Source organism: Fringilla coelebs (genome assembly GCF_963513975.1).
Source record: "Fringilla coelebs genome assembly, chromosome: 13".
Classification (NCBI taxonomy): domain Eukaryota; kingdom Metazoa; phylum Chordata; class Aves; order Passeriformes; family Fringillidae; genus Fringilla; species Fringilla coelebs.
Genome location: NC_140039.1, coordinates 13886260 through 13904420, shown reverse-complemented (window position 1 = coordinate 13904420; position 18161 = coordinate 13886260). Strand labels below are relative to the sequence as shown.

The window sequence follows — 18161 nt, the reverse complement described above, 5'->3', positions numbered from 1 at the left end:
ACAAGAGGTGCACTAATTTTTAAAAGCAGTCCTATTTCACTTTCACTTGGTGTCATTAATGTGGATTTTGCTTGTCCAAGTTTTAACTGGATGATATATGTGTGTTGGGGGGCAGGGATAGGAGGAGAGGACATTTCAGTTACAACTTCTTTATAGTTTACCAACATTCTGAAATGGTTTCTGGGAGCTCACTGTCAGTCAGTTGTGCAGGATAATGTGTTTCTCCTCACACAGATGTTTTCAGCCACTTGTCTCACTTGCTATCCATATTTTTATGGATTCAAGATCTTCTGATTAGATTTTATGAAGTAAACCATCTGAAACTTTCTGTGCAAGTTCACCCAGTTGCATCAGTTATTGCAAGACACAGCCATATATTTCCAATATATTACTGGAGTTAAAAGAATAATCCTGGATTCCTGTTCCCTTTCACAAGTAAATCAAGGTACTTCTGTTTGTCTAGAAGACCTCTCTGCCTTGGGTGATGGTTGTCTAAGGAACCATCTCCTCATAAGTTGGATGGATGAATGGATGAAGTGGACAGAGATAATTGACTACAGTCCACAGAGTACAACAGGAGGTACCTTGAGACAGAACTTTGGACTCTTTATTCCAAAATTGACTTTATAATTCTGATGACATTATAATTGCCTATATTTTAGTGCAAGCTACATTGTTTGTCTTCTTTTTGCCCATATGTTGGTTAAGTCAGATTTTATTAAGTTATTTTTATGCATGTGCTAAAGAAATTTGGTACTTGGTACATTTTATATACTGGAAAAACAAATAAACACCATTATCTGTAAAAAGAAAGTGTTTCATCATAGCAAGTTAATATGATCAACAATGAAAACTTGTGTTTCCATATAATAAAATTTAAAACAAAATAGTATAATTTATTACTTAGTTCTTATGCTATTTTAATCCAGTACACACAGTAGACTTAAATTTCCCTAGAAATCATTTTTGAGAAATGCAGGTGGTATTCATAAAATACCTGACTTGCAAGTGCCTCATAAATTCAATAACCCTTGTGAACTGCCAGAAATGCATTATTGGGCTGTAAATACAGAAGATGACAAAATTATGAGGTCAGTTTGCATCATGATATAAAAACTGGAGAGGATGTGACTTGAATACCATTATTCACATCGTTACCTTTCATTTATAATGGAAAACTGTAATGTTTTTCACAGAGGATGCGTACCTAAATAAGGAGGAAATAAAATTGATGGTAATTCTATAACTTAGTTCCTAAACTGTTTCTAAAGGCAATTTTAACAAATCCTATATAAGCAACTAGAAAATGTCTAAAACTTTGTAAGCCTACTATAGCTTTGTAGGGAACACATGGAATATTTGAAATACAGCCCCTTTAGGTGTGGGTGTAAATGCTATGGTATAAAGACAGTTACATGGTGCATTTGCTGAATGAACAAATAGGTTTTTTTTGTAAAGAGGGGTAAAGAACAGGTCTTGAGAGTAATTTTTAAAAGTGTATATCTTCTGGGAAATGAAGAGACCAATGTGGAAGCTATTGTCCAGTAAATGTAGGTTCTGTCCATAATAAGATAAAAGGACAAGCCAGGAAAGAAAGCCTGTGAAGGTAATGGAAATTCAGTCAATAAGAGACTCAGCTCAACTCATTGTCCATTGGTTCCACTGGGTAAAGGTCATAACTCTGCCAAGAATATTGCTCCTGCCACAGAAACCAGCCCAGCTGGGGCTGCTCTGCAGGGCAGAGAACCAGTTAATGAAAGGAGACAGCTGAGGCTGCAGGGCCAGGAGAGTGAGGTGATGTGGCTGTTCCTGCCCTGGCCCTGCAATTCCCACAACTGATGTGCTGCTGAGAGCTCAGGAATTGCTTTCTTCTCTGCACACAGGGAGCTGTAACTGTTTGTGTTGCTTCTTCTCCAGTGCAAGGACTACATTTTGCTATATAACCAGCATCTCCTTAGTAAGATTTTCTCCTCCAAACTATTCATGTGTCATTGCAAGTTTCACTAAAGGAAATCCTGGAAGATCATAAGTGTTCTAGAATTTCAGCCATACTGAATTGTGGTATCCAGAGCTATTCTCTGAAAAAGATCACTTGAACCTAATTTATTAAAGAATTTTATACACTTCTACAGATGCTCTCCAGAACATTTATTTCTGATAAAAGATTATTTTTCTGCCTTAGAGAAAGATTTCAACTTATTAGAAAAACCCTGTCTTTATAAACATTGCCTCACTAGACCCTGTCTTGGCATCTTACTCAACTCTTCCCAAACCACAAATAAAATTTGTTCCTCTTGTTCAAACAGTCATTCCACAGAAACAAATATTTCAACATTTAATTAAGTATCCTTTCACAAGAAGTATATTTTACTTAAATGATTTTGTGCCAAATGTGCATTTCAATTAGGTTTTATCCAGATGTTTCTTTTCCAGTTTCTTCTATCTAAATTTAGCTGGTAAGTTCTGCAGCCTGTGACAAATGATTAAGAGCCATTGACCTCCCTTCATGTGGGCTTGGTATGAGCTGACTACAGCAGGTTGTCTTGTCATTGTAACCTACATTTGTTAAGTTAGACTGATGAGGATGTCATCATTATTCTTCCCTCTATGATCAAAAAGAACCCAAAAAACTAAACAATGCAATCGACCCAAAGAAAAGGAAATAACATTTTCATCCCTTTTATGGTAAATGTTATAGATTTGAGATTAGTCACCATAAAATGTTTCACTGATATGGAGAGTGGTGTGTTTGAGGAGGACAATAACTTTTTTTTAAAAAGTTGTTGGTTTTACCTTAGGGGAAAAAAAAGAACCCAAATCCTCAGTTGCTACTGTTTCCAACAATGCAATTTTCTTATTTTTGTAATGATATGCCTGCACAGCACTTCAGGTAATGAATCATGAGGTGCATAAACATGTACCTTTAACTAAAAGTATCTTTTAATTATATTCAAACTTGATGACTGGTAAAATTTAGGTATGTTAGTTATAAATATAAATTATATGTAAATATAATGAACACCTCTTTCTATGCATTCTGAACACTCTATTGGTTTTAGAGAATAAATCTTTTCTTTCTCTTTCTTTGGAATTTTCTTCTAGAGAAGTCTTTTTTCAGAACCTATGGTTACCATATATATTGCCATTACCATGGTACCTGACATTTGCATAATTTGCATAATATCAGTGATTCTAGCATAGAAAACACATCAGCTGCAAACTTTCAAATATTGAAAGTATCTTCAGCTTTGAGACTACCATTCAAGTACTCTCATCCATCCCAGATGAAAACTAAACATTCCAATAGCTGGTGCATGTGTTATTATACCGTTGAGAGATTCTGTAAAATTAAACTCACCCATGAAATGGTGCAGTAAAAGAGGGATTGCAGCTATAACATTTATTTGCACTACACCAGAACCTCTCCCTTGTGCAGGGTGTGAAATTCAGGCACAAGAGGCCTTTGTATTTCCATGCAAAGGTTTGAATAGCAGAATCACTTAGTTAAGAAGCACATTTAAAGACTGATTTTTTTCAAACAAAGAAGCATATTTATTCTTATGATTCATTATAAAATCATACACCACCATTACTTCTGCAAAACAGACAATATTACATTATGAAGTAGTATAAAATTACACAACAGTTGTCAAAATAAGTGAACAAGAACAATGTATCACAAAATGTACTTTGGTTTTGATTTTACTTGTTCAGTTACTTACCCACAAAATAGAGTAATTTGCAGTAGATCTCCCAGTCGTTAATCTGAATTAGCAAAGTTCTGCTGCATTTGTCAGGCAATAATGTGCATGAAAAAGAACATGACAAAATAAGCAAATGGCACAGGAACCATCTAATTGAACAGGTTACATTTTTTAAATCATGATGCTAAAAAGCTTAGCTGCAGAAAGGTTATGGAGAACCAAGCAGCTAACATGTTAAAGCTTGTTAAAATAATCCAAAAATGCCTTTCCCTTGTATGGGAATCTAAGAACATGGACACGTGACAGCATATGCACTAAGGATATAAATATAAAATATGGCAAATACTTTCAAACATTTCATACAAATACTTTCAAACATGTTACATCCATGTCAATGTAAGGTAGTCTATTTTTTTTTCTTCTTCTTCTTTTTCTTTTTAATTTTATTTTTTTAGCTTCAGGACTTACCGAGAATAATTTTCTTGGTTGCACATTTTTCTGGGTATTCTTGGGCCATTCAAACAAAGGCCATGTTTATATGTAAAAATGGAGAATAGGCAGTAAAAGATTTTACCTCTCAGACATGTCAGATGGAAAGGACAAGATCCCTGTTCCCAGTCTGTTACAGTCTCTCCATGCTCAGCTGAGCTGCTGCTGTGGCCCTTTGCCCCTGGGGCTTTTCCCAGGGCATCTCCAGTGTTTTTGGATGACAAGTGGCTTTGGTCCAGCCAGCACCTAAGGTCTGTCTTAGCCCATCTTGGGAACTGCACAGAACAGTCAGACACTGTTGGTGGCTGGTTATGGAAAAAGGAATTACTTTGATTGCCACAAGACTTCCTAGTCACTAGATTCAGGTGCTTCCTGAACTGGCAGAAGAGTAAAATATCATTTCTTTAAAAATTTTTATTCAGTTGTTAAAAGTACACCAAAAAAAAAAGTACATCCTACCTTACAGACACTTCATTAAATGTGCAAATCCATTTCATTCACTGATCAATGAGTATCTGATGTAGTTACTAGAATTTACTTGCTTAGGTTAGATTAACACAAAAGAATTTTAACACACCTTTGCAAATTCATTACTTCCAATTTATACAGCTGATCTTCTGATAAATGAAACACAAGTAGCAAGTAAGAAAAAGCTAGTAATTTACTTATATCAGGTTTTAAAACACTGGTTTCCTCTACTAGTCCTATTTATATTGCTAGTGGATATCAAGACCATGATCTAGCCAGCAAGCTAACATCGTGATGATCTAAAGATTCAGTCTTTAAGTAAAATTAAATGTTCCTTCTATTCAACAGAAGTTATGATAGCAATTTCATATATTTAACTACAAAACATGAACCAAATAGCAAAATATATTAATTACTAAGCTGTTAAACCTCCAAATTCAGGTCATTTGTATTTTTAGATGTAGATGACTGTGTTTGGTTTTAATAACCTGCACAAAGTTACCATTTCAACTTTGATAATGAAGGACAAACTGGAAAACATTAACAGGTCAGATTTTCAGCCAATACCAGTCAGCATGATTATAGTGTAGATACCTGTAGTAGCACCTAACTTTATCAAATATCTTGTTTAGAAAGTAGAATTCACATCTTCTTTGTTATCCTTGAATCCAATCTAGCACCCCTAAGATAGTTCATTTAGAGATTTAAGACTTTAAGAGCAGATTCAAGTGTTCCCTGCACGGTTGCACTTCTACTTTTTATGATCTCATGGACAATTAAATTATTTAGCTTTTAAGGAGGTCCCTGCCTCCACTAGAAGTGCAGTGATTGGCAAAAAGGACTTGCTGAAATGGTTTGGAGGAAGGAAAAAGGCATTTTCTAAATATGCTTGTGATTTTCTCAATCTTAGTGCTAGGAAAAAAAGAAAGTTCCAGTAAGGCATACAGTAAATGAAGATATTATGTATTAGGGATGGAATGAATCTGTCACTTTGACGGATTGTGAGGCAGAGAACAGATTAACAGATTACTCATAGTCAGAATGCAGCTCACTGTGAAAAATGTGCAGGAAATGATAAGTGTTGCTTTGTGCTGATTTAATGATATCTTGAAACTACAGTAGCACTCCAGGAAAATAACACCATTTTAGCTCATGGTTTACTTTTTTTTTTTAAATCATCAATGTATTGCCAGATTGCCCTTAAACACTTTTGAAAATAGGACTTTCAATTCCTGCAAAGTCATAGGAAGATATATATTTATGTTATTTTTTAAGATTTTTGATAAAATATGCATTCAAAACTCCATGATTTTTATGTATAAGTATATTCTGTATTCTTTTGGTAGTATATCTTCTGCTTCTGTGAACCCACTCAGTTTTTCATTTATAAAAACACTAGTTTCCCCACCTGAAACTGAGTAGCACTGAACAGTTATTGATGTATAAATTAATACTGAATTTGTACTAGTTTATGGAATTTTTATGGAAAAACTTACTAATTTTCAAGAACTTGAATTGTTTAAAGCATGTTATGTACAATAATAGACAACTTAAAGCTCAGGTGATTTCATGATTATCACAGTCATGTGTTGTGGCAGAACCTGAAATTAGTTTCAACAGGTATTCAAATAATAATGGCATTTTTTACATACATCAAACAAATCTCATCATTAATAGCCTAAAAAAAGTCATTGCTTCACTGCTGAAGCTTGTATTGAAGAATTTATTTCTATGGAGCTACTCCTGTTAAAAAATAAACCCAAACCTCCCATTATGCATTCAGGACTTATATGTGACAAAGCAGAAACAAAACAGGTGTGTGTAGGTAATTTGCCTTAAGTTAATAAAGTTAAACATGTGCCTGAAGCTGATGAGATATGGAAATAATTGAAAATTCAAACCTTTAATCTAGAGGAGCCTAACCAGCAACTCATGCTCCAAAAAAGTGGGATCAGGGAATGGACAAGGGGTCGGGTGACTTTTTATTAATTTATCTAAGAACTGATGTAGTCTCTACTAAATTTTCTTAAATAGATATAACTAAAACTAAAAACAGGAGAAAATTAGTTCTCTATTTTAGCAGAACTGGAGCATCCTTTAGATGGGAGCTGGCACTCTGCATTTGGGGCATCATGGTAAGATATCACTATGCACTTTCAGCATTTGCAGCAGGATTTGCTTCTCATGGTATTAAATACTGCTAATACAGCAGAAGTATGCACTGAGATTTAAGTTGATAGCTGCTACACAAGATATCAGGAATTGGTCCTTTTTTTTTTGTTAAAATATTTTTACAGTTTATTCATACATTGACATTTTCTGGCCCTCCACACTTAGTCAAATAATCCACTGTAAAAACACAGTTCAGCAAATCTGCACTGCTTACTTCACCCAGGCACAAGTTCATTCCCCTCTCAAGTTCATAAAAATTCACTGAGTAATGCAGTTAAATCTGATCTTTTGTAGGTTTAGTGATTGTACCCTTCAGGTGTTGAATAGACAATCTGATGTGTTCATAATGATACAAAACTAATGCTGGTTTTTCATTCCCTGATTTGATATAATGGAACCCTAGCCTTGCACTTTGGCAGTATACTGCAAGGCTGAACAAATATTCCTTTTAATTTTGGTATAGATTGTTGGGCAAAACCATACTAACACTCTGAAGCATTTCATTTTTTTAATAAAGTGGATTAAATGATCCCATTGATTTAAGTAATACAAATTAAATGTGATCCAAAAGAAATGCAATAAAGCATGCTATCTGAAGACAGTGCAATAGTAAAAATCTTTATACTAAGTGATTTGACATTTTCTCAGCCTCCTAATCTGCAAAAGTATCTATGAAAAAATCAAAGTATCAAAGGTGTTCATTAAGATTTCAGTGAAAAAGTTCTGATACTAAGGATTTCTGTTGATGGTAAGAATTTTAATACATTATCATTGATAAGTGCTGCTTAATAAAGCATCATTAATTTTCTCAATAGACTTTGCTGATGGAAGCCTTTTTTCTGCAAAATTTACCATACTGTCATAAAACTGAAAATGATGCTCATAAGTCCAAAAGATTCTTTTGCTTTCCATCATAGTTCAGCTGTCATGTGACATTTCACTATATGACTTCTATTGTCTGAAAGTATTTTAAAGAATTTTTAAATAATAGGTTTTTAAGAAAAATGTAAAAAGATTATATAATATTTCCTCTATATTTTGGTATGTGGAATATCTTTCAGAATAATGAAGAATTTTAGTGCAAGCTCTAAAGGTTCATGATACTGTTGAGTGTGTGTGGAACCTTCTGAGCCTTGCTACAATGCAGCTCACAATGTCAAAAGACAATATTTGGCATTCCACGCTGTTATCAGGAAGCTCTGGATGGTTTATTGCACATTGATTGTATTGATTACAGCTGGAGGCATTGATAGCATAAATAGAGTGGGTTTAATTAGTCAGAATGTGTGATTAGCTTTTCTGTTTTAATGAGATAAACTAGCTTCTTTAATAAAAAATATATATTCTCTATTCACTCAGAATAAAACCACAATAAGCAGGAACACAGAGCACAGTCTGTGTTTCTCAGAATATTGCCATTTGCCTCCATGCTGGTCCTTGACTTTTGTCAAGGTCTAATACCTTTTTCAGGATGCTTTTTTAAAATTCACTGAAACCCTCTGTCCCACACATACACACACAAATGCTTTAATTTCTTCCTAAAAGCAGCTGCAGATTTTACTGTGGAACTTTGCTGTGACTGCTCAGCTGCAGCATCTCTCAGAATTCCTGCTGTAAACCCTCTCCTCAGAAGTTTATCCACCAACAGCTAATTCTTAATCTCCAGTGTAATTTAACCAGGAAGATTTCAGCACTCATGACTTTTTTTTTTTTTAATTTCTCTTCAAGTTTTTAGGAGGTTAATTTAGACTTTGCTAACTAACTTACAGAAGTAGTAAACCAGTTTTTAATATATATTGTGTAAAATGTTTTATCCTTGAAAGTAATACTAAGTCAACAATGAAACACTAATACTGTAATGTTTTAATTACATGTCCTGATGGGAGGGGGTTGAATAGCAAAACTGTTTGTTTTCCTTGGACACTGAGAGAAAAAACATGAACTGAATCAAGACTGTCTTAATAGGAAATAATAAACTTTCCAACACATTTCTGTTGCTTCTGACATTGATAAAAACTTCTTTGCCTCCTTCTAGAACCACCAAAATGATTAGATCTTACACTTGCACCTCCTAGAAAAAGTATTTATTCCTCTACTGAGTCAGATAAATCAAAATAAATATGAATATGAAACTGAACACCTTAATAGAGTTTTTGACTCCAATAAATGAAGGACAAAATCAAAGATAAAATCACCTGGCTACTCAAAAAATCATCTCATCTCTGATTTCTCAGACTTAATATTTCATGCAGATCTTCCAGATATGAGACTTCAAACTAAAATTCATCAATTTCCTGAGTAATAAAACCTATTCATAAGCACAAATACTGGTTTTAACAACATATTATTAAATATTAACAACATATTATTTAATTTTTACAACATAGTATTACCTTGTTCCCTCATTGTTTTCTACATGATTTGCCCCTTTCTTTTCCATTGGAGGTAATTACCTTACTAGCTTTCTTTCCTTCTTGCTAACATCTTTTCTGTTTTACAGGTCCTGTTTTCTTTAGGAATTCCCTGAGACACGTTTTATATGAAAAACACAAATCTTTAAGTGCTTCTGGTTTATGCCAGGCTGGTAGAACTGCATATGTACTCCAAAGCTTTTCTATTCTGTAACTGTGTTGGTCTGACTAAGACAATTCTCTTCAGAAGTGAGCACTGTCTTTCTCTCTCCTTGCACTTTTGTTTCAGCAGTTGTCCCAGCAGAAATATTTTGGTTCTCCTCTGGCTCTCAGACATCGCTGCCTTTTGCAAAAGCCGCGGTGATTGTGGAAGGACAGGCAGCTTGGGAAGCAGAGGTGCAGAGCAGCACTCACAATACTTCCTTACCTTCCCAGATTTGATCTGTTTCTCTGAGAGATCACCTTTGCCTTGGCTGGCTCTGTTTCAGTGCAGTTGCACAGAATGAGGCTGGTGCTGTTGCTTTGTGCTGCCAGCCCCTGCTGGGAGGACGGGCACAGCCTCGTGGTTTTGGGGCTGATTTTCAGGCAGATCAAACCAAACATGCAAGGGACAGCAATGGAAAATACATTCTACCATGCTACTGGGTATCAGCCTGCATTTCACTGTTGTTCCTAAAACTTCTGAAGCTTTGGTGTAGACAAAGAGGCGTTGGCTGCATTCAGGGAATGCAGATGGGGTGACAGTGACAGACATGGCTGTGGGCATTGGTTGTACCAACTCCCAGTGGCCTTGGCTGAACAGCAGAGGAGAGGGATTGGCTGTGAAGCTGGACATTTATGTGAAAATAATATGATGCTATAAGAAAATGTTAAAGTATGTTTTTTACATTTTGACATGATGGAAAATTCAATATCTTTTCCTTTAAGTCTGCCATGCTACTTGCTGGGTTTCTACACCAACAGTTGTTTCCTGAGGCGGAAAATTAGTTTTTTCCATTTTGACTGCAAACAGATAGGTGGTTGTCCCCAGATTCAACCCAGATTATGCACACATGCCAACAGGAGATGATGGAGAATCAATAACAAGTCCAGAAGTAGCAGAAAAACTAAAAAGAAAACAAAGCAGTCAGCATATTTTAGCAATTGTACCAGATGACTGAGCCTCGCCAGATTTCTCTGACAGAAGCAACTTGTACATTAGATCACGAAGGCTTTTCAGAAACCAGAATTGTATTTCCTATTTCCTTGGTGCTGGACAATCAAGTTGAGACAATTAAAGTCTGGAATGTAAAGAAACCTGCCAAGCTTTGGAAAAATGTATCCCTTTAGACAAAGCCATGGATGTTGAAGTTACCTCTCCAGCTCTGGCTAATCCCCCCAGCCTGGAGCACAAGTTCACATGTATAATGCTTTTGTGCCAGCTGTTGGAACATAAGATAAATCACTCCCAAACCAAGTTTAATTTACTCTTTAGAGCTGCACTGCTCCCATCAGCATGAAGCAAACATATGGGAATTTATCCCCTTCCATACCTCTTGCCTTGCAGTGAAATAGTTTGGTCCAAAATTTTGGATCTGGTTCTATCAAAATGAGGTGATTCATTGAGGTCCCTCAAACTCTGTGTTCAGGTGTTGACTTGCAGTTGTTCAGTCTAGTTAATGATGATATGGAAGTTTATTGTGTTACAGCTCTTTACTGCTGCAGAGGAGAGATGGGAATTTAAGGAAGCTTCAGCTCTGCACAGTGTGCAGAGATTTATTTCATATGTGTAAAGACATGGTCACCTGAACAAAGAATGTCTTTGTGACATGGATGTGTCCTTCAGGGCTATCTTTCTCTGATAGATAGTATAATATGAGGGACTTTGTCACTGCACTGCAGTTTGCAACAAAAAAATGTGACAACAAGAACAATAAAAACAGCTGCTCTGTTTTCCTTTCTCTGAGCTGCAACAATCAAAGAGAGTGTTTCATGAAGTGGGGTGTGTGAAAGGAACATTGACCTTTGCATGAATGTATGCTTGCATGAAAATAATTTTTAGAAATTACGACACTAGTGTCCAGAAGAGACATAATTTGTCCATGAATAAAAGAAAGTACTCTCTCCTCTATGATGATGATCCCATCAAAATCTTCATCTTTACAGAAGTAAAATAAATGCAGGACACCTGTGTTAAGAATCCTCCATATTGTCTAGCCAGTAGCTAGAATCATGTTATGTTCAATAACAAATTTTTCTCTATTACATGCAAGATTTTATAACAATAGGAAATTGATAGAAATATTTCGTGTTCTTCCCCCATATCAACAACAACATTCAGACTCAATCCAGTGTTTCCTCTGCAGAAAACTGTTTGTGGCATCCTGTCTAAGCCCAGCTCTAAGTCACCACCCATCCAGACAGAGAATGTCACACCACATTCTGTGTCACCCTGCTGCAGGGGCACCAAGCACTGCCAAGTCAGTGGTAACCAAACCAAACACATCTTGAGCCTCTTTCTTTAGAGGGGGTAAGGATTTTTAATCAAATTGTCTCCCACAGGTTGTTCATTCCAAGCCTTTATTCCTCAGAAAAAGACTCAGATGGGTCCTGTAGGCTTTCAGAGGATAACTCTGTGTGATACTTGCACATCCTATGCTGAGACAGCCACATCAGCTGAAATCTGAAAAGCAAACCTGACTTAAATCACAGATTTTAATGTGAACAGAAGAGTGAAAAGGCCTAAATGGAGAAAGTCTTAACATTTAATAATTATATTAACTGTAAAGTTTATTTTTATAATAAGAAAATCCAGCTTGATTTTGTTTTAGAACACTTGACAACCTGCAGTTTCTTCTGGCTTTTTTTTTTTAATAATCAAAATAATTAGGGAAAAATAGGAACACAGACTGGGTTTTTAAAGATGATAGTTTGATTTGTATTTTTCAGGGACTTCTTAAATGTGTTTAGTCCCCCTGTCATTCCTGGAAGCCAACAGCTAGAAGAGAACACTAAATCTTCAGCAAAACAGAGAACTCCAGGTAGGAATTTATGAAGACAATGCAAAGAACCTGGGTAGAAAGACACTTGTAAATGTTCTTTCTGTAGTGCTGGTACTGCCTTCTCATAGTTTTCTATCCTACTACTTTCTGGGTTCAAGTTCCCTTGTTTATCAATCTCAGCTCAAAGTAGCAGAGTTTTCCATGTAGTATTATTTGCCTTTGCTAGAAGAATATCATGCACTTGCTGTTTCCTGGTGTTCTGGCTTTATATAGATTAACTCATAAAAAATTAATCTTATTTGTTAAAAATAAGGAATTTATGCTAATAGGGATGGCAAACCTGCATAAGAACACAAGGACTAAACATTCTTATTCAGAGGCATGATTATACTTGCATAAGAGATACTTCTCTTGTGAAGAAAAATTGCAGATTTAGCTTTAAATGAAATCTTAGAGTGATTTCCTGAGGCCTGTTGTCACCAGAGTTACAGGCTTGTGTTTATTAATGGTGTTTGCTTAGAGAATGGTAAAGAACTGGAAAGTCGACAGCAGAATAAAGAAAATACCTTGTTTTCCTCAAATGCCCTTTTTCTTATCTTAGGAAACAGGGCAGAAGGATCATCATCACAGAGTATCATAAAATGGTTTGGGCTGAAGGGGACCTTGGAGTCCAGTTCCACCCCCCTGCCATGGACAGGGACACCTTCCCCTCAGCCAGGCTGCTCAAGGCCAGGTCCAACCTGGCCTTGGACACTTCCAGGACAGACATTTAGATTTTTCTTCATGTCTCAGGAATTTACTGGGAGCTCTCATAAATCTGACCCCTCTGTTCTGGCTGTCCAAGGGGTAAAGATGGCTCAGTGATTTACTGTCTAAAATAAATTATGCCCCTCAAATGGGGGACATTTTCATAGACATAGACTTTGTAATTGTTTGTGACAGCAAAATAGAATTTTTCTGTCAGGAAGGGACCTTGCTTTGAAGAATCAAGTAATATGTTGTGTTAAGGGTCCTAAATAAGCCAAGCAGAATTGAACAGTCATCCTTGAGCTATAGGGACATTGGATAAAAATTCATGAAAGGTCCCAGAGAATGTTTTTCATTAGTATTATGAAATTCAAGGCTTGTTGCAGTAAACCTATAATTTTTGTAATTTTTTAAATTGTGTTACTATCTTTAAAAAGCTTTTAAAAATAAGTATATTTGGGAATTTGTATTTCTCCTGTTATCCACCCTAGAATTTCAAAACTGTTTTGTGAATTGTCCCTAAACTCATTTTCCTTTAAGCTGAAATATTTTACATCATGTGCCTGTGGTTGCACGTTTGGAGAAAAGAAATTGTCTATATACCGTAGCTTTTTTTTTTTCCCTTTTATTTTTGTACCTTCCTTGAGTCAAATTCTGGCTCATGTATATGTAGGGTGTTTGTAATTTTGATAACTTCATACAGAAACTTTTCTATCTCCAGATACTCAAAAAACCCTGCTGTACTGAAAGGATCATTTCTCCAAGAAATGAGAGAGAACAACAAAGCCGTTGCATGACCGTCCCTCCCCAGACGGGACAGTTTGGATTTTTTCTGAGCTATTGGACACCCCTCTCTATGAAAGCAGCAGAGAAGCTGCAGTGCTGTGTGATAAAGGCCTGTCAGATTAGATCATCCCCATCAAACATCAGAATCTGGGTATTTTCCTACATACCTTGGTTTAAAAAAAAAAAATCCAATGGACCATGGTAACTAAATGGTTTGGAGTACCATTTTTGAAAGAAGTTCTAAATAAATTGTGTCCTGTGATATGTCTTGAGGACTTTGGGAAAAACTTTTTTTCTTTATTCATTTCACTTGAGGTCAATTACTTGTGTGGCAAAAGAGCTGGTTCATTACTGATAGGTATATACCAGATCTGAAGAACAAACTGAATGCTCAAATCCATTCCAGAAAATTCTGCCCTTCTTAGCCTCACCTTTTTGTGATTATTTAGTACCACATTAGATAATTACTTAATTCTCATATTGGGAAGTGTCCCAATATTATTTCCTCTGTAAATAATAAACACTACTTTGTGCAGTTTTCCAGTGTTCCAAGTATCACAGGAAAACAAAAGCATACAAAAAGCCCTGAAAATCTGCAATGAGTCATAATGTATTCCAGATAGAAATTTTATCTAAAAGTATCCTTAAAGAAAAATAGTACAGCATTAGTAAATTAATAAAGATTGGTCAATTCTTATACTTTAAGGCTTGACTTTAGAGGGAAAAGTGATTTCTTTCCAAGAAAGGATTTCACTCTGTAGTTTCCTTCTTAACATTTGCACCATCTATTAGCTAAATGGTGAGCTGCAATGAGAAGTAGTCTTCTATTCAACAGGTTTCCCAATAGAATAGACTCATAAGTATGATAAATTTCCATAGATTTTTCCATTACTGGGCACTGATGTTTCTGAGGTATATACAGTTTTGTTTATCTTGACATAGCAAGAAAATCTCCACATTAAGTGACATCAACAAAGCTATAAATGTTCTGGAACTTACTTTATGGTATCTTGGCCTTAAGACCAAGGGATAAGGTTATAAAAACTCTAGGAACCACACAGTCTTTTTTTTTTGGGCCACAGCTGCTGACAGTATTCATATGGTAACCCTGCAGTACATAATTACAGGATAGATTTGAGCACTGTAGTTCAAGGATCACCTTGGAGAAAATATCAGCAGTGTTCTCTCCACCAGACCATCTGCTGACAGCTGATCCAGTGCATCTGACTTGCATCAGAGTCAGAATAGGATGCATGCATCTTAAAGTGAGATTTGCTACAAGGTGTTTTCTAATATTAAAACCTAGAATAAAATAAAAATATATTTCTGTGAAAAGGGAAAAGATTTATTTTAGTTCACCAGATTGTGGTGACTATGTAAACACTGCTGTCATAACAATCCAAATAACAACACTGTTATTTGTACATTCATTTCTGTGTTCAGAAAAAGCTGCTGCATACCTGCCTGTTCTTTTTTGTCTTGGTTTAGACATCTTGATCAAGTATTTTTCCAGAAAAACAATGGTCCCCCTGACTTCAGTGGGACAGCATTTCATTTCATGTAACAGGTATTTACAGGTACTAGCTACCTTCAGTCTTCTTTCAGCTCAACAAAAAACCACTCATCCCTCTGTAATGTATATCACAGACATCAGTTTTCATTTAAAATCAAATTATTTTCTCATCTAAAACACCATTTAATTTTTTAGTGATTTAAGAACAAAATCTTTGATTTTGCTTTCACCATGAGATGCAAGTTAAACTGCAGAGAGGTTTCTTAGTGCAATTCTGAGCAGCTTCAACCCCAAAACTTTAGGTGGTGGCAAGATGAACAACGGAGGAAATTTTCTTTGAAAGTGACTTGTTGACCAGTTAATTTGGCCACAAGCACTTCTTTCCTATACATGGTCAGGCTGCCCAGAATGTACCACTTGAAACAAGAAAGACACCTTCTAACACAACCACTACATACTACTGGAGTCTCCTAGAAGAGTATCACTTAATTTAAGTAGTACTTCTATTCAGGAAGAAGAACAGCAATGAGATTTTCATATGTCTGCTCAGAACTGAATACCCCCTCCTGCCATTGGAAATTTGTTGCAACACCTAGAAATGCCTTATATTTGGGGGTCTTGTGAGCTGCTACAAGAAAGAAACCTGACTAAAACCAAAATAGGTCTAGAAAAGTTAGTTCTCCTTTTGGTCACATGAAAATACATGCAGGGAATTACTGATATAAAGGTATAAATCCAGCTAGTCCTGGATGCAATATTAATTTGATTTGCTATGAATTCAAGGCACATGGGGAAAGAGGTATACCACTGATGGGACTGAAGAATTTCCTATTCCTAACTCAAACCAGGGAGTATATTGAGTGGCCAGTCCCAAGGAAAAGGAGAGACATTTAAGCTTAGGGGAGAAAAGAGAATAATTTTAAAGTGAAGCACAGGCAGTGGAAAGCAAAATAATACAAGGAAGAATGCAGTGGAAATACCAGCATGGTTTCAGGTGAAATTGTGAGGCTGTGTAAGGGAGTGAGGCATGAACACCATTTGCTTAGGTACTGTGATCTGAAATGGAGAAAAAGATATTCAATTCTTCCCCTTCTTTCTGCACTGCATCACTTTTCCCAAGAGCTGTCCAAACAAAATATCCCAGTTGATCTCCTTTAGTTTCCCAGGCCTGATGAAGCACCCACAGCAGGGAGGGAAACAATTTGGCTTTACCTTCTTATTTTTGGTTAGGGCGAAGGACAGTTTCTTTCTGATGGTATTTGTTAGATGATACTGAGGAAACAAAACTGAAATACCTTCTAAAGGGATGAAGTGCACACTTCTGTATGCATCAAATGCACCAAGTTACTTTCTGGTGTCCAGATAATGATCCCCATTTATTGCTGTGTGATCCTGGCTGTAAATGGACTCAGAGCTGTGAAATCATTGCTGTTTGCATAACAGGCCATTACTTGTCATGGAGTTTTGGGGTGTGCAGAGCACTCAATATGAGCAGGCTCAGGATGGGATGAACATTTATGATGAAATTCAAGGTACAGATTCCATTCAGCAGTGAATTATCTCCTATCAAAAAGCTGTAGATCATATGACTTAAATTTAGCTTATATGAAAGACACAGAGGTTCAGAAAAGAAGTTATAATATATAAAGCATCTATAAGAAAAGCCTCTAGGGCTTTATCAGTGTGTTTTAGACTAAAGATTCATTTCTGTTACCTGAAAGTTTTCTTGCATTTAATATAACTTTAGACAAGTTAGATTTAAAATTTTTATTGTCTGGAAGAATCTTTTTTCCTCTCTGACACTGAAAGATCTTTTGCACAGATTTACCTATCCTGGATATTCAGGTGACATATTGGATACCAGACATCCAAATTCTTTCATTCTTACAGGCCTTAAGTATGCACTGACTGTCTTTGTTCAAGCTAAAAAATTATTAAGAAGGTTATTGAGGAAAATACCACTTAAGAATACTTTTATCCACTATTAGTAAAGGTACTTTTGGTGAACTGCTCCATTGAACTTTGAAAAGTCCAGTTGTTAAGCAAACTCCAGCTGACCTCACTTCACCTCAAGTTAAGTACAAGTCTTCAGAAACATAATAAAAATGTGAATTGCTGTTATCTTGAAGGCAACAATTCAGAAGTCAGAAGATTATACATTTGAAAGAAAAAAATCTCACATCTGACAGAAAGATATTTCTATGTTATTGTTTGAGGGAATAGAGTGATTTATTCTTACTTTCTCCACTTCACACAGGTGAAGATCACCCCAGTGCTGAAGAAGATGAGGAAGTTTTGACTCTTTTGTATGATCCATTTCTGAACTGTTACTTTGACCTGAATTCTGGGAAATACTATGAATTGGCATAGTCAGAACATCAGAGGATATTATTTTGTATTCATAGTATCTTCTAACTTCTTCCAAAATCTGACTGAGCCATATAATTTATTGCATAACTCGAAACTTAAATTAAACAATAGTTTTGCAACCAAATTAATATATTTGGCAAACAGTGTCTTATTTTTATAGCTTTGTATTAAATTGTAATGCAGTGGAAGATCACATAGCATAAAAGTTCCTTGTGTCTAAGACAGTTATTTGCTAGTCTAATTTATTTCCAATATTCACAGCTTCCATATGAAAACAAATGAAGCTGAATCAAGAAGGTTGGTGGTGTTTATTTGTAAATCATGGTTTTACTGAAATAAAAAAACAATTCCTTGTTTACTGTGTATTTTGTGAGATGCTGAGGGTTTCAGCTACCATCAGCTGTAACACAGGGCTGAGGAGTGCGGAGGGGTTGGTCCAACACTCCAAAAGTGGAGTCTTGTGTCAGGTAAGGCAGGGAGGTGTGTTTGTGATTCCTGTGGGAAGCTGTGCTTGGAGGGC

The 18161-nt window shown here is 35.9% G+C and overlaps 1 protein-coding gene across 1 annotated transcript in view; it reads left to right on the top strand.

Annotated features, from left to right (window-relative positions):
- The window catches only part of CFAP20DC (CFAP20 domain containing), a gene marked incomplete at both ends in the record, with an annotated part of 62594 nt that extends 44953 nt beyond the window's left edge, over positions 1–17641 (top strand). The window contains 2 exons of the mRNA XM_084214526.1: positions 12173–12264; positions 17529–17641. Coding sequence (XP_084070652.1) covers positions 12173–12264; positions 17529–17641 — 205 coding nt within the window. The remainder of the gene's footprint in view (positions 1–12172; positions 12265–17528) is intronic.
- Between the last annotated feature and the right edge of the window lie 520 nt (positions 17642–18161).